The sequence below is a fragment of the Macrotis lagotis genome, chromosome 2, assembly GCF_037893015.1.
Source record: "Macrotis lagotis isolate mMagLag1 chromosome 2, bilby.v1.9.chrom.fasta, whole genome shotgun sequence".
In the NCBI taxonomy this organism is placed as follows: domain Eukaryota; kingdom Metazoa; phylum Chordata; class Mammalia; order Peramelemorphia; family Peramelidae; genus Macrotis; species Macrotis lagotis.
The window spans coordinates 28,061,750-28,088,898 of record NC_133659.1 but is presented as its reverse complement, the minus strand read 5'-3'; the positions used below and the strand labels follow the sequence as shown (position 1 = coordinate 28,088,898).

Genomic DNA, 27,149 nt, shown 5'->3' with positions numbered 1-27,149 from the left:
AACGTGACAACTTCAGATCAAAGGTACTGCAGGAATCACAAAGAGGACTACACTGGAACTGGTTGGATTCAGAGCAGATGGGGCTCAAATAGTCTTTCTCAGTGTTGGTGCTGACACCCAAATTGGGGTCCTGGCTATGGGCCATGGCAAGCCAATGCACATGTGCCTGGGCTTGGGAATGCCACCCCTGGCTTTGGGAAGTACAAGGAGTATCTGGAAGAGATTAATATGTGCAAATTACATGTGTGGTTGTTTCTTCTTAAAAAGAAGTGAGCAAAGCATGTCTTCCAATGAGAAGCACTATGAATGCTAAGTAATTTGCCGATGATTCTAAGTTGTTAGCAGGTGGCAAGTGACCTGGATTACAGAGAGATCCTGTCTAAGTATTCTGAATAATATAGTCCATTATAATACAGATCAAATTAAAAATCTGTAGGAGGTTCAAAGATTTGGGTCATACAGTTAGTTAAGTGACTGAGATTGGATTCAAACTCAGGTCTTTCTTAGATCTAGCACACTATTCACTTGTCTTTTTAATTGCCACCTTAATTCCTAATAGGTAGAATGGTAGGACTCAAAGAGTTATCATCAATGTTTCAATGTCAACTTGGAAGATTTCCAGTGGAGTGCCTTAGAAATCTGTGCTTGGTCCTGAACTATTTAACACTTTAATAAGTAACACAGACAAAGGAATAGATGGAATATTCATCAACTTTTCAGATGACAAAACTGGAGTGATAGATCATCTAATGGATGACACAGTCAGGATCCAAAGAATTTTGAGATTTTATAGCACTGTGCTGAATACAAAACAACTAGTGCTAATGAAGTGGCTGGGCTAAAGCTAAAAGGAAGTTCAACAGTGGATGCATCTGATGACAAAAGGAAAGTCTGATGCTTTAAAGATTAATACTGCATAGTACCCTGGAATGCTTTAAGATCTATTAACCAAGTTAAGTTGGATGTGATCAAATAGGAGAGGGAAAATTTAAACATGGACACCTTGGGTATCAGTGAACTTAAATGAACAGGAATGGGTGAGTTTAACTCAGTTGGTCACTACCTAGACTACTATAGGCAAGAATCCCTTAGAAGAAAAGGAGAAGCCCTCTTAGTCAATAAAAGGGTGAGAAAAGCAGTACTGGAATATAAATCTCAAAAATGACAATGATATATTCAAATCCAAGGCAAACCATTCAATGGCACAAGTCTATTATCCAACCAATAATGCCAAAGAGGCAAAAGTTAATCAGTTCTATGTAGACATTTCCTAAAAATAATACTAAAAAAAGATTCATTCATCATGGAAGATTGGAATGCTAAAATAGGAAATCAAAAGATAATTGCAATAACAGGTAACTTTGGCCTTAGAGTACAAAATGAAGTAGAGCAGAAACTATCAAAACTTTTTCAAGGTAACTTGCTGGTCATAGCAAGCTCTCTTTTTCAACAATCCAAAAGGCATCAGACAGTCAATTTAAAAATCAAATTGATTAAATGCTTAAATAAGCAATGAATGGAAAAGATAGATCTCTTAAAAAAATTAGAGATATCATGGGAATGTTTCAGACAAAAATGGTAGGGACCTAACAGAAATAGAAGAGATTAAGAAGAGGTGGCAAGAACATAACAGAATCATACAAGAAAGATCTTAACATCACAGATAAGCATGTTAATATGATTACTGATCTGGAGTCAGACATCTTGGAGAATGAAGTGGGCCTTAGGAAGCATTGCTAAGGTAGTGGAAGAGATGAACTTTCAGCTGAGCTATTTAAAACCCTAAAAGATGATGCTATTAAAAAGCTGCATTCATTGTTGGTGGAGCTGTGAACTGATCCAGTCTTTTTGGAGAGTAGTTTGGAACTATGCCCAAAGGGCAATGAAAATGTCTGTACCATTTGATCCTGCAATACCACTATTGGGTCTGTATCCTGGAGAGATCATGAAAAAGGGTAAAAACCCTACATGTACAAAAAAATATTCATAGCAGCTCTGTTTGTGGTGGCAAAGTAGAAATCGATGGGCTGTCCAACAATTAGGGAATGGCTAAACAAGTTGTGGTATATGTATGTGATGGAATGCTATTGTTCTATTAGACATCAGGAGGGATGGGATATCAGAGAAGTCTGGAAAAACTTGCATGAATTGATGCTGAGTGAGATGAGCAGAACCTGAAGAACACTGTACACTCTAACAACATGGGGTGATGATCAACCTTGAAGGACTTGCTCACTCGTCAATGCAATAATCAGGCAGAATTTTAGGGGATCTATGATGCAGAATACCATCTGTATCCAGAGAAAGAAGAGTGGAGTTTAAACGAAGACCAAAGAGTATTTATTACCTTCAATTTTTTTTTTAAAAAAGTTATCTTATGTTTTACATGATTTTGCTATCTCTAATATTTTCTTTCCTCCCTTAAGGATATGTTTTTTTCTCTCAACACATTCAATTTTGATCTATGCATATCATAGAAATAAATGTAAAGACTATCAGATTGCCTTTTGTTGGGGGGAAGGGGAAGAGAAGGGAAGGAGGGAAAAAGTGTAAAATTTAAAACCTTGCAAAAAAAATTGGTAGAAACTACTATTGTATATTAACTGGAAAACAAATAAAATATTTGCATTAAAAAAAGAATTAAAAAAATAAAGAGCTTCATTCAGTATATCAGCAAATTTGGAAATCTCAACAATGGTCACTGGATCTGAAGAGATCAGTTTATATTCCAATCTTAAAGGGCAATGCCAAGGAATGTTTGAATTATTGAACAACTGTACTTATTTCACATGCCAGTAAGATTATACTTAAGATTCTGCAAGTGAAGTTTTAGCAATATGGGAACCAAGAATCACCAGAAGAGTAAACTGCCAACATTTACTGGATTATAGAGAATGCAAGGAAGTTAAAAAAAATCTACTTCTTCACTGACTATACTAAAGCCTTTGATTATGTGAATCACAGTAAAATGTAGCAAGTCCTCAAAGAGTACTAAATCATATTATTTTTTCTTCTGAAGAAATAGTATGCAGGTCAGGAAGCAACAGTTAGACGAATACATTACTGATGAAGTTGTGAACTGATCAACCATTCTGAAATGCAATCTTGGAATTATGCCCAAAGGGCAATAAAACTGTACATCCAGCAATATCATCACTAGGTCTATAATCCAAAAAGATCCCCCCAAATGGGAAAAGTCTTACATGTTTAAAAATATTTATAACAGCTCTTTTTGTAATGGCAAAGAACTGGAAGTTGAGGGAGAATGTTCATTAATTGGTGAACAGCTGAACAAATTATGGTACATGAATGTGATGGAGTACTACTGTTCTGTGAGAAATCATGAGTGATCAGATTTCAGAAAAGCTTGGAAAGACTTGCATGAACTGATGCTGAGTGAAGTGGGTAGAACCAAGAAAACAATGTTTATATTAGCAACACAATATTGTGAGATGATCAACTAAGATCAAAAAAATAATTGGTAGAAACTACTATTGTATATAACTGGAAAACAAAATATTTGTATTAAAAAAGAATTAAAAAATAAAGAGCTTCATTCAGTATATCAGCAAATTTGGAAATCTCAACAATGGTCAATGGATTATGAAGAGATCAGTTTATATTCCAATCTTAAAAGGCAATGCCAAGGAATGTTTAAATTATGCCATCCCCACCCAGTGAAAAAAGTATAGTCTGAATGCAGAGCAAAATATATTATGTTCACGTTTTAAAACTTCTTTGAGGGGCGGCTAGGTGGTGTAGTGGATAAAGCACTGGCCCTGGAGTCAGGAGTACCTGGGTTCAAATCCAGTCTCAGACACTTAATAATTACCTAGCTGTGTGGCCTTGGGCAAGCCACTTAACCCCATTTGCCTTGCAAAAAAAAAACAACCCAAAAAAACAAAAAACCTAAAACCTAGCATGGAACAACTGATTGGTTTAAAATTGAATATAGAGAAGGACATCTTATTTAACTCAGACATAGAGTACATCATGTGAAATGCCACTCTGAATGAATTAAAAGCCAAAATTGAGGTTGGCCTGAAATTGAGACTAGATAAAAGTAGGTTAAAGCTGAGAGGGCCAGACACTATTTGAAGTGGGCAGTCAGTTGAGAGTGGTGGCTGAAGGAGTAGTGACCCTGGTTGGAGTGGATGACCAATGCTAAATAATATCCTCCAGAAATGGCTCCTAGACCTGAGGGTAAGGGCAGTACAAGTGCTTTTTCATATAGCATTGGAGGTAGGTACTGTTCAGGATGATGTTCTTGGAAGGAAGGCCAACACTAAAATGGTGCCAACATTTTAAACTTGCTGAAATAAGCTGGTTTTTGGTTTAGAGAAGAAGCCTTAGGAAAGAGAAATCCCTTCTTTCTCCAAGAATTCAAATCACACTCAAACAACTATAATAATTGTCTCTACAGCAAGGATGCTGTCACCTAGTTCCACAATATACCCCAAACAGTACTCTGCACATAGCATCTGATGACAAGGACTCTGTGAGAAAGAGAGCTAATTTTTGGATAAAAGGCAGAGGAAGAGGAGCTGCTGTTCCCAGAAGTATAGACACAGTCCTGATTGAGGAGACAGTATTTTCAGTTGTGCTTCTGAATGGCCTGCTGGTCTGGCTGTAACTTAAGATGAGTTTTCCAAATTAGATACTAATCCTCCAGCCACAGATGGTGATTACAAAGCAGCGCTGTGGAAACTCTAGCAGCTCTGTAGGGAGGGATGGACCACCATTTACTTAGCATCTCCCTTTGTTCACTGAGATATGATTGCATCCAGTATCGTCTCAGAGATACAATTCTGCATCCAGCTCTAGAGCAGTGGTTAATACTCTTCAATGAGTCTATTAAAATCATGCATAAAGTTCCTTTTCTAAGGTGCATAGTGACTTAGAAAATCACAAACAAACATTATCTACCTTCTAGTGTATTTTTATTTTGTTAAATATTTCCTGACTATATTTAATAATTTAAGTCTGATTTGCCAATATTGTACTGGTCCGTATTTGATAACTCTGCTCTGGAGAATAGCATCCTTGACCAACAGCATTTCAGAGGTAGAAGGGATGTTTAAGTCATCTAGACCAACAAGACTTTTAAAAAATACTCCTAATAAGTGGTCATCCAACTCACTATCTGGAAAAGCTGCTCGTTTTCCTTTTGGACAGTGTGGAATGTAAAGAACCTTTTCCTTGTGTCAGATTTAAATCTGTCTCTATGCAACTTCTCACTGCTTTCTAGCTCTCTCCTTTGGGTCATGGAGAATAAATCTAATCTTTCTCCTGTGTAATGTTCCTTCAAATACCTGAAGACAGCTATTATTCATGTTCTCCTAAGCCTTCAGTCTTCCAAGATAAATACAACTTATCCTTCTTATGAAATGATCATTAATCTCCTTCCCAACCTCGTTGGCCTCTGGCTATGCCCAACCTGTGAATGGATTTTCTAAAATGTAGCAGCCAGGACTAGATATAATTTGACAAAGGCAGAGGATAGTAAGGTTATCATTAACTAGTCCTCATACTAGGTCTCTCAACAAAGCTTAAGGTCACCGAAGTTTTGTGGGTAGGGAGACAAGTCACACTGTAAACTCAGACTGAGCTCAAGATTCAGTCAAACTCCTAGATCCTTCTCATGCAAACTATTTTTCCAGCCATGATACCTATCCTTTACTTTGGATCTAAGTGAATCTAAAATCTTTATATTTAGTCACACCAGTCATGGCTCTGCCATCAAGGTCACCTAAAGATCAGTCCTGGATGGCACCTGGTCTCCTCAAAGTCAAGGCTATGAGAAGCTGGAAACAACATCATGTAATAACAGAATTCTCACCCTGGAGACCCAGAGTCATGGCAAGGGCTATTATCAGACTCCCAATCTCTAAAACCTATAAAATTGTACCAACTATCTCAGTAAATGGACAGTATGATAAATTATTATAGGTATACCTGAATATGTGTCTAAAGATACAGACATATATTGTTTATATATATGTATATGCCTATCATTATTTTTCAAATTTATATAATTATTATTATTAAAAATCTTACAATTTTATAAGTTTTGCTGAATGCACAGAAGTTTTATTAATTAGGAAGAAGAATTATTATTGAGTGTAACATGATCACTGAAAAGAGAGCTAGTTTTGGTGAATTAGGAAGTATGGGGTGTGAGCCTGGCCTCAAAACTCACTAGCTTCAAGACCAAGGGCTCACATGATTTATTCAATTACTTCATCTATAAAATGAGAAAAATCACTGGTATTACCCAAAGTTTTCCCTAGAAAATTCTTCCTTACGGAGTGTTTCTAGTTGCACTCTCTAGGCAGGATAATATTCATTTGATGGTTATGCCAGTTCCCATTTCTAAAACTCTTTAGTGCTTTAGAAAAGGTTTCTTATTCATAGCAGGTCAATGTTTTGTTCTCCTGTGGTTGCTCTATGAGTTCACTGAGGTAAAGGAATAGGTCTTCCCTATCAAATGTATGCCTCTAGGGTCTGATCAAACAGCCACGCAAAGAAGAGACACAAATATCTAATATAGTTATCAAATCAATGTTTATATGTCACTCAAGAGAAGATGAATTAAGCCACTAATGGCCTAGAAAACTTGCACTTGTGAGTTTGCAGGTGGCACTGCTAAAAAGGGTATTCACTTCTCTGATTATGGGACTTTGCATGAGAAGAGATCTTGGGATCTAGTTTAACTAATTTGTTTTACAGAGCTAATATCTCAGGGCCAGATGGCATGTCTCACAGGGAGAGCAGAGCAGAGCTCTAAACCAAACCCAAGTCTTTTGAACTCAAATTTAGTGTTCTTTCTCCATTCCACATGACTCCCCAAATCTGGGAGATATCCCAGGTCTGGTCTGCAATACTATGTCTTCCCTAGGTCTGTCTATCAAAATGAACAGTGAGTGTGGAATTATAGGAGACTGTCCTCTGGGCTTAAGCTGGTTTCTTGTGAGCCTGCCCCAACTTTTCAAAGACCCTCCCTCAGCCTTGGCACCACCCAGAAAGTGAATCTGAGTTAAATGAGTCTGAGCAGGAGACTCCTGTCAGACACTCTGGAATTGCCACTGTGCTTTGGGAAGGGTTAAGGCAGTTGCCTACCTGCCTACCAGAAGACATTAGAAAAAGGGTCCTTGTTAGGAAGACTCCAGCCCTCCTGTTCTACAGTCCCTCTGAGCTAACATTCCATTTTCTAAGCTCCTTACTATGGGTATACATGCAATCCCTATATATACTGAAGAAGGAAATGTTGTTCCATCAGGCAGTGTGACTGCCCTGAGTCTTCTTGCCGCAACTGTGTCAAACAGCTTAGAGACCCTGGCAGACTGGCGCCTGAACACCTTACTAACTCTGACATATTTGCTCTAAAGTTTCTTCCAGTTCTGATATTCTGTGTCACATAGATGTAACGTTCCTTCTCATAGTCCCTCCAGATCTAATAATCTACATTCAAAAGTTTCAAATATACTGTTACAGTCTAAATGAGATTTTAAACTCCATTTCTCATGGGAAAATCTATAAAGTAAATGTTTCCAGAAAAAAATTGGAAAATAACACGACAGAAAGTAGGCATAGATCAACATTTCACCCTATATATATTAAGATAATATTGAAATGGTATAGGTTTTAGACATACAGGATACCATAAACAAATTAAGAGAACAAGGAATAGTTTATCTGTCAGATCTATGGGGGGGGGGGAAATGAGTGAGCAAACAAGATAGAGAACCCTCTAAATTGCAAAGTAGATAATTTTGATTACATTAAAAAATTTTTGCACAAGTAAAACCAATGCAACCAAGATTAGAAGGAACACAGAAAGCTGAGAAACAATTTTTACAAGTGATATCAAAGAACTCATTTCTAAAATATATAGAGGACTGAGTCAAATTTATAAAAATATAAGTCATTCTCCAATTGATAAATAGTCAAAGGATATAAATAGTTTTCAGATGTAGAAACTAAAGCCATCTATAGTCATATGTAAAAAAATGTGCCAAATCATTCCTCTCTCCCCTGATCATCTTTCTCCTGCCGATTGTCAGCCCCCTTCATTCCTCATTCTTTTCCTTCTTCCTCTCTTCCTTTAGGGCTCAGCAACTTCAACACAGTCCCTGAAAAGCCCAGATGGCTTTCCTTGATCCCTGTTGCTCTTCTATTAGAATTAGTTGTGCATGCACTGGATGCCCCAAGGAAGATATAAGCTTCCCCGAGACACCTGGCACCATATACCACATATCAGGGAGGTACTTAATAATTGTTTTAAATTGATCTGAATTCCCAAAATGAATTTAATGAAGGGGCAGTGGAAAGTAAGGGCCCCAGAGGGAATGTAGGGCTCTTAACTAGAGATCTATGTTCAACCACAACCTTCCATGCCAACAAAGAAGTGTCACACATAAGAGGCCAGACTCAGTGGCTGTTATGATCCCATGGCATAACTGGGGAAAGATCAATAACCTCCTAGTACCTTTGAGTCTGATGGTCTGCTCTCATAATGGAGGGAGCTGCTAAGAGCAACCTAACAAATCAAATCCAACCTAGTACTTCAGTACTTCATTCACAGGAATTTCTCTGATTTGAAATCTTTGAAATTTCTTTGATCTGTCTCTTCCCATATCTCTTGTCTAAGCAGTTACAAGTCCTGAGGACTCCAATCAATTGACTGATCAATCAATCAGCAGGCACTGCTGGGCACTGATTCTGGAGTACAAAGACAAAGATGATGTGGTTCCTCCCCTCAAAGAGCTTTCAGTCTGTTGGGGAGAAAACTTGAGCGTGTGTATGTGTGTGAATTCACACACACACACACACACACACACACACACACACACACACACATATATACACACACGTGAATGTTGTTTGCGCCTCCATGGAGATAGTCACTATCCAGTTTGTTCTTCACATTCATAGAGATCACCTTTCTTAAGGAGATTCTGCTGACATTACTTCCTTTCTCATAGATCTCTAGCCATTCCCAGGTCTCTCACAACTTGGCCCCACCTTATGCCTGGTGTCCTTTTCTCCAAAGATGCCCTGGTCCAGGTGGTGCCTGGGATATCCCCTTCTCCAGGAGACTGGGGATGGAGTTTCGAGGCCTCTTACTGTATGTTACTGCTGATCACAGTCAGACCTACCTGATTATGCTCACGTAGTGGACGAGAGGATTTCTGGGGCTCCTTCTAGATCCTAATCACAGGATTCCAGGTCAGGAGCATGGACACCCCCCCCTTCCCTCCAAGAAAAGTCTCAATACCAAGTCTTTGAGTTTTTTGGCTCCACTGGCCAGAGGGCACAGGGCAGAGTCCACAGACATTTCCCTGGAATCCTGCCAAGTTAGGCAAGTTTGGTTACCTTATCAAGAAGGCACAGAGGAGGTCAGAGAGGGGAAGGGAGCAGGAGGACTGATACCTCCAATGACCAAACACAAAAGTCTTCCAGTTAGCTTTGTGTTTGGGGAATTTCCAATGTCTCAGGAGCTTCAAGGGTCCTGATAAGTGTTTTTGTTCAAAGGCCTCCATAAGGGTCTAAAAGGACTAATGTTCCAGAAATGACAAGGAAAGAGATATCAATGGGATATAAGGCCCAGCTGTTCTCAAGGTGGAGCATGTGAAGAGGATGCCAAGAGGACAGGAGGGTGAACAAGAGGTTTGAGGCATGGGGGGTTTGGACAAATTTTAGGAGAGACATGACCTTCAAATAGCTTTAGGTCACAGAATCTCAGAAGTCACCTCCTATAATTCAACTTCACTCTTCTTGTTCTGAGATGGAAAGGTAAGGCTCTGCTTAATTCTACAGGTCAGAACTAGGAGTAAGGGCATGAGAGGAGTTGCCTCAGGAGGGAGGTGTTTCCTCTGCTGCTTCCACTCCACCCCAACCCTCATCAGTGGAGGTGGGATAACAACTTAAGGACATGATTCCTTCTTTTTAGCAATATTGTGCCCTGATGATGTTGGAGGTTCCTTTTACCAACAGAATTCTAGAACCTTGGAATTTTTCCTGGTTTGTTTCATGCCAATTGTCCAGGATTGTATGACGGGACCCAATTACTATGATCTTTGCAACTTGACTGTCCTTTTTGAAACCTTCATATGGCCCCAAAATGGAAAAATATTTTTAAAATGCTTATTATGTGTTAGACATGGCTAAGCATTGAAGATAGAATACAATCTCTGCCCTCAAGGTGCTTGCATTCTAATTGAAGAGAACAAAGAGTGAAGGACTCTTGATTTCCCTTTGATTTACAGGGTTGGGTCAAAGCTGAATACTATATTCCCTCTGACACACAGAAGAAACCAACATACATAGTTCCTAGCTTCCCTCTATTACACAGCCTCTGAACCAAATATCTCTTCTACCTCCCCCTCAGAGAGCAAGATCAAAGGAGCTTCCCACCTTCCCTCTGGCCCACTGAACTTCATAAAATGTGATTTGTAGTTTCTTTTGACTTACGTCTCTCCGAGGAAACGTGCTCAGCAACTTGAACTCATCCCAGGGAAAGCCTTTGGAGGCCACAAAGTCGAAGACAACTCGTAGCTGGCTGCTGGCCAGGAAGCGCCGCTCCAGAAACTCCCCACTGGGTGTTCGGATCCGGAGTTTGCTCACAGGCTCCGTGCTCTCTTCTTTGGGCTCTGGAGGCAGAGACTGCTCCAAGGATAGTCGGATGGCCTGAGAGAAGCAAAAGGGATGGATGTGACTTCAGTATTCACAGGGAATCACATTCAAGGTTACAAAACACTTGTGCCTCACAACAGTCTGGAAGATCGGTGATAAAAAGATGATTGTTCCTATAACTCAATGATGGTGTGGCTTGGCCATGATCATATAGTTAGGGAATAATGGAATCAGAATTTGAACCCAGGTCTCCTCCCCTGGAATTGAGGGCACTCTCCATCACATCAAAGATGGGGGTTAAAAAGGAAGCAGCTTATTTCCATTCTTTCTAGAATGTCAACAATTCTGATCATCAGCTAGGTCTTGTGCCTGGACTGTGGAACCATGTATTTTTCATTTCTTAATATTAGCCTACAAGACAACTAATTAAAATAAATCCCACCTTTATGACACATATTATTAAAGCGGTTGTTAACTGCATGGAGGGGATAGGTAATTTAATTGTTTGACGGAAGAGCTTAGATATTTTTGATTGAGGGGATAGCCATCAAATACTCAGACCCTTCCATTTCCTAGTCAGCATTTAAGTTGTTAGGAACATTTATAAAAAATAGGGATGGTTGGAAACTCTACTTTCTCCAGGTAGAAAAACTCAAATTTTTAAAAAATGCCCACCAATAATCAAACATATAGCAAAGCAGAATGAAAGTAAACAAAACAAATATCAGATGTGTGCCCAAAGAGAAATACTTAAGAAAGCATTGTACTATATTGGAATGGGAGTCAGGAAACAAGGACCATTCAGTAATGTCTGAAAAGATCTCAGGTTTCTGAGTGCTAGAGCTAGAAGGGATCTTGGCATATAGGATGAAAGCTGGGAAAAAAATCTTACAAAGTTTTGGGAAAGAAACTGTATATCAGGTTGGTGTTTTCCTCACTACTACTACTACTACTACTACTACTACTACTACTACTACTACTACTACTACTACTACTAACTGAAGACAAGGCCTTCAGGAGAGAAGGGTAGATCTGGAAAAGTGCACAGCTGATTAGAAAGATGCTGAATGAAAAAAGGACATGGATTTTTGGACCAAAACTCAAAATTGTAAGAATAAGACAATCCTGGCTAGAGGATGGTATACATGTAACAAAGATGGGAGCTGGTAAACTTGCATATCTAATCCAAACTAAAGAGTAATGAGTTCATCTGTGATTACCATGTTAGATATCATAGAAAGTAGTAATATCTGTCCTTTCTTTTCTTTTATTATTTATTTAATTTTTTTAAAATTTAAGGTAATGGGTTAAGTGACTTGCCCAGGGTCACACCGCTAGGCAATTGTTAAGTATCTAAAGTCTGACTCCAGGACTATCCACTGCACCACCTACCTGCCCCAATGTCTTTTATTTTTTAAGAAGACCATGATATTGGGGAGGTGATGCTGTCACAAGAACATGAATTGGATTTGAGTGAGGGGGTGCTGTGCTAAGTCACCAAGCTCACTTTCTCCTTTGGAGCCATTTGGGTCCAGTGGTCAAATATGAATCAGGATGATTGGAGATGGCTCTGGAGGCGAGGCAATAAGGGTGAAGTGACTTGCCCAAAGTCACCCAGCTAGTAAGCATCAAGTGACTGAGGTCAGATTCAAACTCCTGTCCTCCTGACTCCAAAGCTAGTACTCTAACCACTGTGCAACCTAGATGCCCTATCATAGAAAGTAAATAAAAGAGAGAAGGCAAAATTCAAGAAAGGAACTGGCAATAAAACTTGTGTTTTCCTATATCTATACCTGAATGCTTCAAGTATAGAAAAGCTTCTAAACCAAGAAGGCTCATTTTAGATCTCCTGGATATCTTGGAGATTTTGGGACCAGATCCATAACTGAAATAGGACCAGAAGGGCAAACCTTATTCAAAAGTAACAAAACAGGTCAAATATGGGTCAGAGAGACACTGCAACTTCTGTTATTTTTATTTAAAATATTATTTTGGAAGTTATTAATATCTTGTTTTTATATTACTTCCATTTTCATATCTCTCTCTTTCTTCCCCTAATGAGCCATTCTTTGGGGGCGGCTAGGTGGCACAGTGGATAGAGCATCGGGCCTGGAGTCAGGAGTACCTGGGTTCAAATCTGACCTCAGACATTTAATAATTACCTAGCCGTGTGGCCTTGGGCAAGCCACTTAACCCCATTGCCTTGAAAAATCTAAAACAATGGACACAACTGAAAATACAAAAAAAAGAGCCATTCTTTGAAACAAGAGACTTTTTAAAAAGAAGAAAAATAAAATTCGTCAAAACCAACTAATTCCTCAATTATGTCTGGCAAGATACTCAATATATCAAGTTCAAAGTCCACCAATTCTGCAATGAAAGGAGTGAGGAACATTTTTTCAAGTTTTCTCCAGGGTCAAGATTCTTAGGAATCATGATTACATAGTATTTAGTTTTCTTTGTTGTTGTTGTTATTGCTGTTCCTGAGATTTTCATGATTGAGTTATTATGCAAATCATTTATGTAGTTTTGCTGGCTTCACTCTGCATCCATTCACCTGTCTTCCCATGCTTCTCTGAATTCTTCATGGTTATCACTTCTTACAGTCCTTTGATTCTGTTTCATTCTTGCATCTCAACTTATTTAGCTACGTCCCAATGAGTGGTCATCTATTTTATTTCTCGCCTTTATGCTAACACCATATATTAAAAAGCTATACTAATGTGAATAAATTCAGGAACCAGAAGAATAAGCAAAATGGTTATGAGTGTTTGGATGAAGATCACTATATTCATTTCAACAACCATTTATCAGTGTCTAGCATTGTACTAGAGCTGGTACTTGACAGGGGTTCAGGATACAAGAGGGCATATAGTCCCTGACCTCAATAAGCCTGCATTCTGCTACCACAGTACTCAAGACAAAGCAAGAATGCTGCCAAAGAAAGCATCCATTTGTTCTTGCCAAAGCTGCAGAGATGGGCTTAGCTCAGAGGAGCCCATTTTGGGAGAACATTCATGAGAAGACAACTGAGATAGAGAAACCCTCCAGATCCTTCCATAAGAGAACTGGCTGAAGAAGTCAGGGAAGTTTATTTGGAAGATGAAAAGACTGTGGATCTAAGGGACAGATGTGAGACCCTATGAGCTATAGTCAAGTATCTGAAGAACATGGAAAAGGGATTTGTTTGTGTGAAATTGATTGCAAAAATTTATTCCTGAAATCAGGGAAAAGTTTTAACTGTCCAAAATTGGAATGGGCTGTCCCATGAGGGAGGGAATTTCCAATTGCTAGGGATCTTCAAGAGATAAGTTAGAAGAACATTTGTCAATCACTCAACAAGCATTTAAGTGTCTACAATGTACCAATGTGTGTGCATGTCTAAACATAAATATGCACGTTTATATGTGTAATAAATGATAACACACAAGATTTGTGTGTCTGTGTATGTGTGTTGGTGTATAAAGTAGAGATAACCTCAGAAGGAAGGCCTTGGAGAAAGGGATAAGGAAGGGGAGGTGAGAGCTTGGTTGGTGGAGGATTTAAGCTGAGTCCTGAGGGAAGTCAGAGAAGTCAGGAAGCAGAACCGAGGAGGGAAGGCCTTCCCAGCAAGGGGGACAGTCAGAGTAAGTAGATGGAGGGTCTTGTTTGACAAGCAGCACAAAGGCCAGTGTAGCCAGACACTAGAGGGAATAGAGGGCACTCATTAGGCAATGGACAAAAATCATGAAAAGGTGAGAAGGGGGTTGGGCAAGGAAGGGCTTTAAAAGTGGAAAAGATCATTTTATGTTTGATACTAGATGTAACAGGGAGCCATGATGTCACACAGTTCTATTCCAGTGTGGGTCAAACCATATAGCATTTGAAGTTTCTTTATGCAATATTGTAAAACATATGTGACAGATGAATGAAACCTTAGAACAAGGAATGTCAAAGCTGGGAGGGGCCTAAGGATCGGGAAAGGTCTTAGAGAGCCCTATTTCTCCCCATCTCCATTTCTTAACACAGAAGGAAATTGCAGCCCATGCAGGCGCAGGCTCTGGCAGATGCCCTGCAGCTGGGCAGAGCCAGGCTTCCTGCCATGGGAACATTCCAGCAGCCCCCTTTCCAGAGTTGGTCTGGTCCCTTCATCAGACCTTCTCTGCTCCTCCTTCTCCAGCACCTGCCTGCCCATTCTCCTTTCTGTTCTGACATTTCTCTCCCAAGTACTGGTTGACTCCAGCCTTCTCTACTGCAGCCCAGTGAATTGGGGAGCTCAGAAGGTTCCAGGTTCCAGGGGTTGCAGCACATTGAGAGCTGCAGTCTCTAGGCATCCATGGAGCAACAGCAGAAATGGCTGATGGATGGCTAAGGGAGCAAATTCCATCAGAACAATTAGCAATGGGTTTGACCAGAGGAGGAACCTGAAACCCTTGAATGGATCAAGAAGCATATTTTAAAAGTTGTCCAGACACTCACTGTAACAAAACATCTGCTTCCAGGAGATCTGATGGAACTCAAGTCCTGGTTGTTTAAAGGAGCTAATATTTGAATTTGAAGAAAGGACTTGGAATCAGAAACCTTGGGTTCAAGTCCCTGTGCAACCATAAGTAAATCACTACTTTCCTGAGGCTCAATTTCTTCATCTGTAAAATGGGGATAAGCATACTTATCCTATCAGCCTCCCAAATTTATTGTGAAGAAAATATTTTATAAACCTTAAAGTATTTTAGAAATGTGAGATTTTACTATTGTTGAATGAAAAATATTTTTTTCTAAAGTTATTTGTTATTATCTTTCAAATTGCTTTTAATCTGCCTAGAGAAAGTTTTCACATTGGATACTGGAATAGGCTTTTAGTAAAAGGATTATTTGGGGGCAGCCAGGTGGCTCAGTGGATAGAGCACCGGCTCTGGAGTCAGGAGGACCTGAGTTCAAATCCAGCCTCAGACATTTAATAATTGCCTAGCTGTGTGACTTTGGGCAAGTCACTTAGCTCCACTGCCTTGCATAAACTAAAAACCCCCAACCCCCCCCAAAAAAGAAAGATGAGAAAAAAGTCAACAACTTAATAAAGGAGATGTAAAAAACAATACTGAAGAAAATAACAGCTTAAAAAAACATTAAGAATCCCTTTGTAAAAGCTAAAATAGATATCCTAGATAGATAGATAAGCAGAGGGGTGGCTAGGTGGCACAGTGGATAAAGCACCAGCCCTGGAGTCAGGAGTACCTGGGTTCAAATCTGGTCTCAAACACTTAATAATTACCTAGCTGTGTGGCCTTGGGCAAGCCACTTAACCACATTTGCCTTGCAAAAACCAAAAAAAAAAAAACAAACAAAAAAAAAACCCAAAAAACACCCCAACAAAAAACCATGATAGATAAGCAGAATAGGTTACTTAGAAAAAGATTCACTGAAGAAGAAGAACTCTAAAAAGTAGAATTGACTGAATGGAAGAAGAGGTACAAAAGCTCACTGAAGAAAGTAATCACTTAAAAATTATAATCGAAGTGGAAACTCTATGAGACATCAAGAAACAATCAAACAAAATCAGAAGATTAAAAAAACGAAAGATAATGGGATAGAGAAGCCCATGAATGGCTTAAACACTTTAGAGCTTAGAGGCCACAAGAGCCATTTAAGCTTCTGCAGCTGTTGAGGACTTGGGCTAGGGTGGTTGCCATATAGTAGGGAGTTCTCACCAGTTCTTGCTCGGATTGGTGTAGCAAGCTCTTCGGTGGTTTCCCTGAACCTAAGTTTTTCTCTCTATAAGCCATGCTCCACACAACTATCAAATTGAAATTCCTGCAATATAGGGGCAGCCCCATTATGCCACTGCTCAGGAAGCCCCTTGATAAAATGTACATTCCTGGCTTTGATATTTCAAGGTCTTTCACAACCTGGCTGGAGATCTCCCAAATTGGGGTCCTTGCATTCCCCGGACACCTGTGTTCCTGCCAGGCTGTCCCCCAGGCATGGAAGGTTTTCTTTCCTGGAACCTCTTTCAGGCTCAGTTCAGGGGCTTCAAGGGGTCCTTCCTGACCTGGATGTTAGGGTTCTCAGAACTCCCCAAAAATCCTTTGGTATAAAGTCAGCATTTTCTTACAGGACAGGGAGAATTCTTAGAGTAGAGCAGAAGTTACTTTCTTGTATCACCAGTGCTTAGCAGTGCCTGCATACAGCAGGAGTAAATATGTGCTGGCTGACAAATTGTTGATAAGTGATCTCATTAGATGAAAAAGTGAGTTAAATTGATTCAACATAAAAACTCTCTTGAGCCAGATTTAGGGGGTTGCTGTGTCTGAGGAAGAATTCAATGAGCCCAGGGAGAAAGGCAAATGAGAACAGAAAAGAAAAACTTGACCTGAAGACTGGGCTCAGGTTTCCAGTTGCTCCAAAGGGGAGGCCCCTTCCTCTCCCTGAGGTAGCACACCCAGGGGGAGAACAACATGTCTTTTTATGGCAGAGACACCCAGACACCTACCTCCCGTTCCTCTTCCTGTTCTTTCCGCATTTGCTCCAAACGGGACTGTTCAGCTACTTCTCTCTCATGGGCTTCCCTCTGTTAGAGAAAGAATGACAAAATGAAGTTTTGTGATGATCTTAGCAGTAGGAGCCCTGGTCTGGGTAGGAAACAGGCCCAAGGCCAACTGTGCTCATTTCACCTGTGCAGAAAGGCCTTCAATACCTTCCTGGGGCTCATGGTTGTTCAAGAGTCTCACACATCCCCCACCTCTTGTATTCTAGAATTCAGCCAAAAAGCCTTTGTCACGGGAGAGACACATTTCAAACTCCCTGCCTTTCCAACTCAAAGTTGGATTCCCAGATATTCCCTTTGTCTTCCTTGTTTCATAACAATTAGGGATTGTGGCTCTAATGCCAAGAGGGGCCCCTGAGGCCTAAATGGGGAAGGTGCTTGCCCAGGGTCACAAAATCTCTGATCTGAATCACCCCAATCTCCAGAGCCAAGGCAGTGCCTGGCAGTGCCAGCCCCACAAAAATCTCTGGGGTCCAGTTGTAAAGATTTCTATGACCTTTGTCACCCCTCATCCCTTTGTCTTAATTTGACTTGCTCCCAGTCCCTAGGACACCTCACAGGAGAGAGCCAAGAGGCCCCCTGCCCTCAGGGACCTCAGAGGGTTATGGACAAGATTAAGGGAGATGTTGGATGGAAAATACTTTGCAGACCTTAAAGTGCTGCATAAATGGCTGTTCTTCATGACTTAACAGTGTGGTTTCTCAGGCTAGGGCCCATGCACCATACTACAAATACATTTAGTTAAGTACAGAACAGTCTTCCAATCCCTGCCAAACCAGGGCATGACCACTGTGTCTTTTTTCTATTGTCCTGGATCCCTACAGCAGTTGCTTTTTGGGACTAGAAGGGAAGTCATCAGACTTAAAGGAGAAACTGGATGCAAAATGCACTTTGACCTTTAAAGTCCTTGGCAAAGGTCTGAGAGGAGGAAGGGGAAGAAGAAGAGAAGGATAGCTATGGGGAGGGAAAGAGGCATCAGCTTTCTGAGGTGCAACTCTCTGTCCCTGGTCTTCTTCCTCCTCCCCACTGCTAGTGTGGATGGCAGGCCAAAGGCACAGAAGGTGGCTGGGCTGAATCCTCTGTAGTGATGCTACTAGAAGGGAGTTACCCACTACACTGGACTTAGATACTAACACCAGATGGAAGCTAATGGTAGGCTGGTCCACTAGTTAAGAGCCTGCTGCCTCTTAGGTGTTACTCTTGTAAAGAAAGATTATAGATAGATATATATGAAGATATAGGATGATAGAATGTTCACACACTGACTGCACTGAGCCCTAGAGAACCAGGGTTTCCTTGATAGGACAGACTGAATCACCCAGCTATACTGTAAAGACAAAGTAGATGAAAAGTACATATTCCTCAGAAGACATGCCGTCCATTGCTATGACCCATTAATGTGCATGCCCTGGAAAGGTAATGCTTATGGGGAATGTGGGGGGGCTGACAGAATTTCAGTTCAAGTCAATAAACATTTATCGTATCTAGTACATGTCAGGATACAAAGACAAATATGAAAACAGTTTCTGCCCTCAAACATTCAACTGGAGAACAAAACAGGTTTGCAGAAAATTAAATGCACAATAGTTAAGAAAGTAATTTTTAAAGGGTGACCCAAGTCTAGAAAAACAGAATTTAAGAGTCCAAGGGCCTGGATTTGAATTCCTGCTTTTGTTACTAATTACAATATAACCTCAGGTAAATTTGTCTTCTCTAGTTACTTCATATATCTATAAAACAAAGAGGTTGGTCTAGATGGATTTAGATCTATTTAGATAGTTATAAGATTTAAATAATCAAAGATCCCTTGTAAGTCAATGTGCTTCTGCCCACCATACCCCACACTTTATACACACACCTTTGCTCTGTCAGCTTCGAGTGAAAGACGATAAGCTTCATCTTGCTCTCTCTTCATGTTTTCTCGTGCTTCACGCTCATCCTGGAGGAGAAAGCATAGGACAAATAAGAGACAAAAGATCCCCCACCATTTTGGCACTTTGGGGAAAATCTGACAGAGCTCAATGAATAACCATAATTTTGCTTTTGTTTTTTAAGTAAAATCTTTAAAAAAAATTTTTTTTTTAGGTTTTTGCAAGGCAAATGAGGTTAAGTGGCTTGCCCAAGGCCACACAGCTAGGTAATTGTTAAGTGTCTGAGACCGAATTTGAACCCAGGTACTATTGACTCTGGGGCTGGTGCTTTATCCACTGCGCCACCTAGCTGCCCCTAAAATCTTTTAAATTAACGAAGATTTATTTTCTTTCCCTCTCATCTACCCCCTACCAAAAAAAAAAAAAAAGAAAAGAGAAAAAGGAAAATACAGTCTTGAAAAAAATATGCAGTCAAGTCAAACAAATTCACACAGGAGCCACCATAAACACATGGTGATCATTGATCAATTACTGGTGAGGAAGTGTGATGGTAGAGACTTGCATTATTGGACCTGAGTTCTAGGGTTGGGAGGGATCCCACCACCTGAAGACCAGGGACATCAAACATTATCCCAAGCTCCCACACATGGAGCCCATCCAGGCTGCACCAAAGGCAAAGGCTTTTCTCAGTCTTCTAGGCAACATGCTAGGAATATTGTTCAGAGAAGGTATAGATCAATTGGGGGGTGGGGTGTTGGGTATTCTTTACAGGGAACTTCAATGAGACCATAAGTCTACTCTCTCTCCTAAGTATAAGAAAATGTCCCTGTCATGACCAGAGCCTTTCTATGTAAGTCTTTGCACAAGCGGGGGATGGGGGTGTACTTTCAAGATGGCACTCCCTTATGTAGCAAAAATTAAGGGAGAAACAGATCATTCAGGAAGGGCTTTTGTTTAGGTCAACTCTGTTTACACTTAAGTATGAATGGCCTGTCATTAGACTGTTATGCCCATATGCCCAAAGGAGTTTCCATACTGTCTATACAGCTGAAGTTCTTTCATTTAGAATATGCTCTATTGATGTTACAATTGTATGGTTATGTAACCAATCCCCATGAATTAACAAAAGTATTACAAATAAACAACTTTAGTTTAAAAGAGACTATTGTAGGTATTGAGACAAGTGGCTACAGGGTTGGCTTTGGCATTGAATGGGCAGAGCATCTGTCACCTGCCGCTCGGACAAAGGAGTGCCCCCTGAACTTGGCCAGGATGGATGCTTTGATCATTTTCATGCTACTTCCCTGGCTTCACATCCAGCAATAAACCGAAATGTGTTCATTCAGGATGTGCCTCATCCATTTCGTTCTGCCAATTCCTTCTCCCTCCACTTCTCTCTCTACTTATAGATATCCTCCCTCATCCTTTACAGTGCACACTATTAGAGCAGGTCTCTATTCACTTCTGAGCTAGCAGAACAACCTGCCCACAACCTGCCCTCCTACTCTGAGCTCATCCTCATCTTCATGTCTGCGGTAGAGGGACATGGAAACCCGGCACAAAGGAGGTTAATAAATACTCTAAGAGGTTTGGAAGCAAGGAATCTCTTGAGACTCCCCCTCAATCTGCTTTCAAACTAAGAATACTCTCTACAGTACACTCAACAAGTGACCTACAGGCTTTAATAAGACAGTCTCTGACGGGAAGGAGGAAGAGGAGAAATCTGTTCTCTCTAGTTATTAAGAACTTAAAAAAAATCTAGACGAAACAAAATCCTTGCAAACCTTTTTCATCCTGGCTCTGACCTTGGGGGTCAAGCACATGAAAGCCCCTCAAACACTTGTGTCACCCAGAAATAAACAGTAGAAGGTACAAGAGAACTCCTAGCAAACTTGGCAAATTCAAGGCACTAGCCCTGGAAGAACTATGTAGTAGAAGCACCGATCAAGACTTGGTAAATAAATGCATTGGAGAGTCACTGAAAAAGAGAATGGAAATGGGGGTTCAGGACTAAAGACGATCAAATTTAGACCAATTTTCAAAAAAAGGAACAAGTTATAGGTAAATGAACTTTAATTTGACTCTCAGCAAACTTTTAGGACATATAAAGCAAAAGCCTATGAGAATTTTTTTAATTAAAAAAATTTTTTTTGGCTTACGAGAATTTGTAAAAGGAAGCAGTTGGTCACCAAAAGCTAGTATGACTTCAACAAAAATAAGGCTGGCCTTACTTAATTTTTTGACTTGGGTATTAAATAAATAGAAGAGAGGACTACCATATTCATAATATGCCTAGATTTTAATTTTTGTCTTTTGACAAAGAGGGTCACATTTTTTGTAGGCAAAAGAGAGAGTTATGCTATGTTATAAATAGGATTTAGAATTGGTCAAATATCTGGATTTGTTTATGAATTGTTGTTAATTTGTTTCAGTTATGTCTAAGATACTGGAGTGGCTTTCCATTTCCTTCTTTAGTTCATTCTACAGATGAGGAAATTGAGACAAACAGGGTGAAATGACTTGCCCAGGGTCACAGACCCTTGCACAGTGTCTGAGACCAGATTTGAACATGAGTCAGCAGTTGGATTTGTTAGGTGGGGGTAAAAGCTAAGGTGATTTAGACTTCATTAATAGACTTGCAGTGTTCTAAACAAGGGAGGTAACAGTTCTATTTTGGGAGATGAAATTAGAACATTTATTCTTATACCTTCATTTCAAAGATGAAGAAACTAAGATCAAGGGATGAGAAATAAGGTCCCTAGGAAGTAAATGACAATTGAGATGGGGAGTTATACCCCTTCATTCTAACCTATTAGTCCACAATCATAGTTTGAGACTTTTCCCAACTTTGGACATGGACACATGTCACCTTGGACTTTTGTGAAGGGATGCTAGTAGACTAAGATTATTCTGGACTGCTGGGTCTTTCTTCCTCTTTGCTCGAATGAACTAGTTTTCAGGAATGCTGGCAAGTCTTTTTTAGTAAGGGTTTTCAGTGCTAGCCACACCTTCAGGATATTCTCCTAGTATTTTCCTCAGCCTGTGTTCTTTGCATTTTATTCAAGTCAACCATCTTTCCTTCCATGGAGGAAGAGCCAAAAAGCACTGGAATTATTTCAATGCAATTCTACCAACAGGGTGAACTTTCTCTGGGAAAAAAAAAGGCAAACAGATAAAGCAGGAAAATATTTGGGAGGGGGGAAGCTAGATGACAAATGTTTCATGTGGCATTTTCAAGGACAGGATTCCCTTGAGTCTTAGTGATGGAGAAGCTGGTTTATCTTGGCTGCCAGTAGCAAAGGGAAAGCCTTTTTTGTTTAAAAAATGTTCCACATGGAGTGAGGATCAACCACGATGGACTTGCTCATTTCATCAGTGCAAAAATCAGGGACAATTTTAGGAATTTGTGATGGAGAATACCATCTGGATCCAAAGAAAAACTATGGAATTTAAATGAAGGCCAAAACTTATTATCTTCAGGTTTTAAACGTTGAGTTATAATGTAATTTTATTTCTTATGTTTTTCTTTTTTTCCTTTTGGATCTGACTCTTTTCTCACAACACATTCAGTTCTGATCTATGGTTATCAGGGATGCAAATGTAAAACCTATATCAGATTGCCTTCTGTTGAGGGGAGGGTGGAGAGAAGGGAGGAAGGGAGAAAAATTGTAAAACTCAAAACTTTGCCCCCCCCAAAAGATTGGTAGAAACTACCATTGCATGTAATTGGAAAACAAATAAAATATTTATGGAATGCAATAAATAAAAGCTTCATTCATAAAAAAAAATGTTCTTTACTTTTGGTGATTGCTTGATACCAGTCTCTTCTTTACTCAACTCTTCCTGGAGAATCTCTTTACTAACAACCTCTGTGGATTCCCCATCAGCACTCACAGAATTAGAGAAACCTACGTGGCCACCTTGCCCAGTCCTTTCTACTATATGCCCAAGCAGGGGCCATCCACAAGACTATCTCTAGTGAGGGGAACCCATATCACTCTTGGAAAGCTCTATTCCTTGGAGGACAAGTTTGGCTTTCTTCTTCCTCTTTGCTTGGCTCTAAGAAATCAGCATCCCTTTTATTCTGTTTCCAACAGGTAAGACAGTCACAAGGTAAGACATCCCTTTTGCTTCTTTTAGATGATGCTCCTTTTTGTTTTTTCCTGGCAGTGGCAATCTCATTTACCATGAGCCTGTCATTCATTTTTGGTAGGCACTCAAAAATGTTGAATAAATTAGTTTTGATTGCAAACCTATCCCAGCTTCATGGCACTCACCTTCACTGCAGTCACTCCAGAAAATATGTATAAGTGGGCCTTCATTTGCCAGTCTTGTTTCACTCAGGACTGCTATTTGGTTGGGATACCTGAGTTCTCTTGTAACAAGAGCTGTTAGTCTTTCAGGTCTATTGGATCTTGTGCTGTCTATGAGTGTGTGCATGTTCCATGCACTGATGGTGAATGAAATGTTCTTTGAATAAGTTTTTGTAGATTTTTTTGTGCCTTGACCACACTGTAGGATCCCCACCTATTGAAGTAATCAGGTCAGGGTTGGGTAAGCAGAAAAATTTTTAGAGCACCTTTTCATGTGCTTTCATCGCATCAGGAGGTGATCCTTAAAAGGGCTACTCAATCACCCAGAGGGTTGCTGAATTTCACTGCTGCCTCAGTGGGGAAATGATCTTATGGCCTGTGTCACCTGTGTGCAGGTGCTATAGCTCCCAATGTATCCTACAACAATGGAGCAGAAAAAGAGTGGGTAGCTTTCAGAGATTTGGTGTACAGTACTGTAACTGCTCATCTGGGCTGGAACACTCGAAATTATCAAGACTGGTTTGATGAAGATGATGGGAAAATACATAAGCTGCCAAACAAAAACGAGAACTCCATAAAGTTTACAAGCAGGATAGTTCATTCATTTTTTTTTTTTTTTTTTTTGGTTTTTGCAAGGCAATGGGGTTAAGTAGCTTGCCCAAGGCCACACAGCTAGGTAATTATTAAGTGTCTGAGGCCGGATTTGAACTAAGGTATTCCTGACTCCAGGGCTGGTGCTTTATCCACTGTGCCACCTAGCTGCCCCAGTTCATTCATTTCTAAGAAAGTAGCATTTAATTCCATTAAAAGTAAAGAATAAGTGAAGCTTACAGAGATGCAAGGCTCTTGGCTCAGCAAGAAGGCAGATAAAATTCAGTTTTATGCAGACAATAACAAGTTTTGTGATGTCCTGAAGGCTATTATGTGTCAAAGACCTATGGTGCATCTCAACTAGTCAGTGCTGGTGAATGCACATTGATTAATGATAGGGACAAGATTCTAGAGAGAGAGCTTAATATTTCCATAGTGTTCTTAACAGATCATCATCAATCAATGAAGAAGCCTTTGACTGTTTACCTCAAGGTGAAGTCAGTCAGTCCTTAGCAGAAGTTCCAACTGAAGAAGAGGTTTTTGAATGCCATTAGGCTCCTTTCAAATGGCAAAATACCTAGTGCTGATTCTACTCCAGCTAAGATCTACAAGACGGGGGGGGGGGGGGGGTGTCCACTGTTTATCCAAAAGCTAACTGAAATTTTCCAGATTATGGCATGAATAGACTGTTCTGTGACAATCACAGGAGTGTTTCTCTCTTAGTCATTACTGGTAAGATTCTTGCCAGAGTCCTTTTCAATAGACTGATCCTTCACCTGGAATATGGTCCTTTCCCTGAGAGCCAGTGTGGCTTCAGAAAGGGTCAAGGAACAGTCAATATTGTGTTCGATGCCTGATAACTCCAGGAAAAATGCCAGAAATAGAAGAAAGGCCTGTATACAAGATTTATAGATCTGTCCAAGACCTTTGATACTGTTAGTCATAAGAATTTATGGAAAATTATGTACAAATTTGGTTGCCTGGAGAAGTTCATTAGTATTGTGCATCAGTCTCATGATGGTGTGCTTGCCTGGGTTCTGGATTGTGGACCATGCTCTTGAGATTTTCCAGTTGCCAATGACGTGAAAGAAGGCTATGTCTTTATTCCCATACATTTTAGCATGATGTTTTCAGTCATGTTATCAAATGCTTTCACTGAGGATGAACATGGCCTTAAGGTCAGCTGTCACACTGATAGCAAATTCTTCAATTTGAAAAGGCTACAAGCCAAGACCAAAGTGGAGGAAGTGTTGGTGCATGATCTTCTGTTTGGAGATCATTGTGCCCTCAATGTAGTCTCTTAAGCTGAGATGCAGTTAAGTATGGATCAATTCTCTGCTGCTTGTGCTCATTGTGGTCTAATGATTCACACCAAGAAAACAAGGTGTTCCATCAGCCAGCCCCATATCATCTGCCTGTGGAACCATCGATTATAGCAAATGGAGACATTTTGAACACTGTGAACAAGTTCACTTACCTTGGCAGTGTCTTTTCCTAAGGAGGTCCACACTGACAATGAGGTTGATACTTGCATTGCCAGAGCTAGTTCAGTATTTGGGAGATTCCAAATTAAAGTATGAGAGAGAACAGGGATTAACTTGACTATTAAATTGAAGGTCTACAGAAGTGCTGTATTGCCCTCATTGCTCTATACCTGTGAAACCTGGACAGTCTACTTGTGCCATGTCAGGAAACTGAATTGCTTCCATTTAAATTGTCTTAGAAAGATTCTGAAGATCACCTGGCAGATACCTACCAGACACTGAACTACTTAGCATCCCAACATTACTACTGAGAGCACTATGACAATGGGCTGGACAGGTTGTTAGGATGTAAGAAAGATTATTTCATGGGTAACTCACACAGGCCAAGGGCTCACAAGGGGATCAGAAGAAACGATACTGAGACATTCCTTTAGAATTGATTGTACAGCATGAGAGAAGCTAGCACAGAAATACCCAGCATGGCATGCCCTGATCAGAGAGGGGACTGTGGTCTATAAGCAAAACAGAACTGAAGTAGCTCAAAGAAAACATTAGACACTTAAGTTTAGATTAAGTGCCCCAGATGGTCACATGGACTATTTGTGCCCAACCCTGTGGTAGAGCATTCTGAGCCACAGTCGTACATCCTTTTTTTTTTTTTTGATAATGAAGGACAAGAACCAACCAACCAGCACCTGCTTTAATAACAATAACAAGTGAAGCAAAACAATGCGACCCATTGGCCACTTTGGACATCGTCTACCTCTTCTTGCACCTATGGCTTCCTATCTGTCTGTTAATACTACGGAGTTGGCCCATGTGTGCTAGTGAGAATAGAGAAGTGTTGATTGAGTCATGTGTACCAGGTCCTGTGTTAGGTCTTTGTGGGGAGGGGGAGAATAAAACAGTCCCTTCTTTCAAGAAACTTGTATTATATTGAAGTAAACACTTTCTTACAGAAAAAGATACAAAGAATCTGGAAGGAGTGGTAGGAAAGGTCCTTATCAAGGAGATGATTCTTGAGGTGAGCTTGGCGAGAAAGTGAAGATGGAGAGCATTCTAGGCAGGTCAGTCTGTACTTAGAAAAGAGATAGTGAAAAGTATAAGGGAAAAGCAAGTTGACCAGCTGGAGCCAGATGAAGAAGGTCTTTTGTCACTGACATTTAGGTCAAAAAAAAAAAAAAAGGAATGTACATTTTATCCTAAAGGCAATGAGCAGTTACTGGAGCTCACTGAGCAAAAGATTCATTTGATTAGATTAGGAAAATCTCTGACAGCTAATGTGTGGAGGGTAAATTCAAGTGGGAGACAAGTGAGTCATGAGAATAAATAGGGGCTGTAAGGAAAGAGATGGAGAGGACCTTGGTGGCAACAGGAGATACTGGGGTAGACTGCAGATTGATGGGAGAGATGCCAAGAAGGTCAAAAAAAAGAGAAGGGGTGACCAAACAGGTGAAGGCGAATGATGATTCATTCCAAGGTTACAGACCAGGGTGATTGAAAGGAGGAAATTTATGAACAGAAGTGGTTTGGGGCGGGGATGAAATGCCTATGAGACATGGTGTAGATCTGACTGTTATCAGCAGAGAGAATACAAATAGAACTGAATAAAGTAGATGAGACTACTGAACAAGAATGTGCAGTTAGAAAATAGGGCCCAGTACAGTGCCCTGGGATCATCTTTTATTAGAAGGTGGGACATAGATGATACTGAGAAAGTAACAGAAATAGCAAC

The 27,149-nt window shown here is 40.2% G+C and overlaps 1 protein-coding gene across 1 annotated transcript in view; it reads right to left on the bottom strand.

Annotated features, from left to right (window-relative positions):
* Positions 1-27,149, bottom strand: part of FAF1 (Fas associated factor 1) — a 319,384-nt gene that overhangs the window by 31,879 nt on the left and 260,356 nt on the right. The window contains exons 14-16 of the mRNA XM_074221481.1: positions 19,014-19,094; positions 17,102-17,179; positions 10,474-10,689 (exon numbers count right to left, since the gene is read on the bottom strand). Coding sequence (XP_074077582.1) covers positions 10,474-10,689; positions 17,102-17,179; positions 19,014-19,094 — 375 coding nt within the window. The remainder of the gene's footprint in view (positions 1-10,473; positions 10,690-17,101; positions 17,180-19,013; positions 19,095-27,149) is intronic.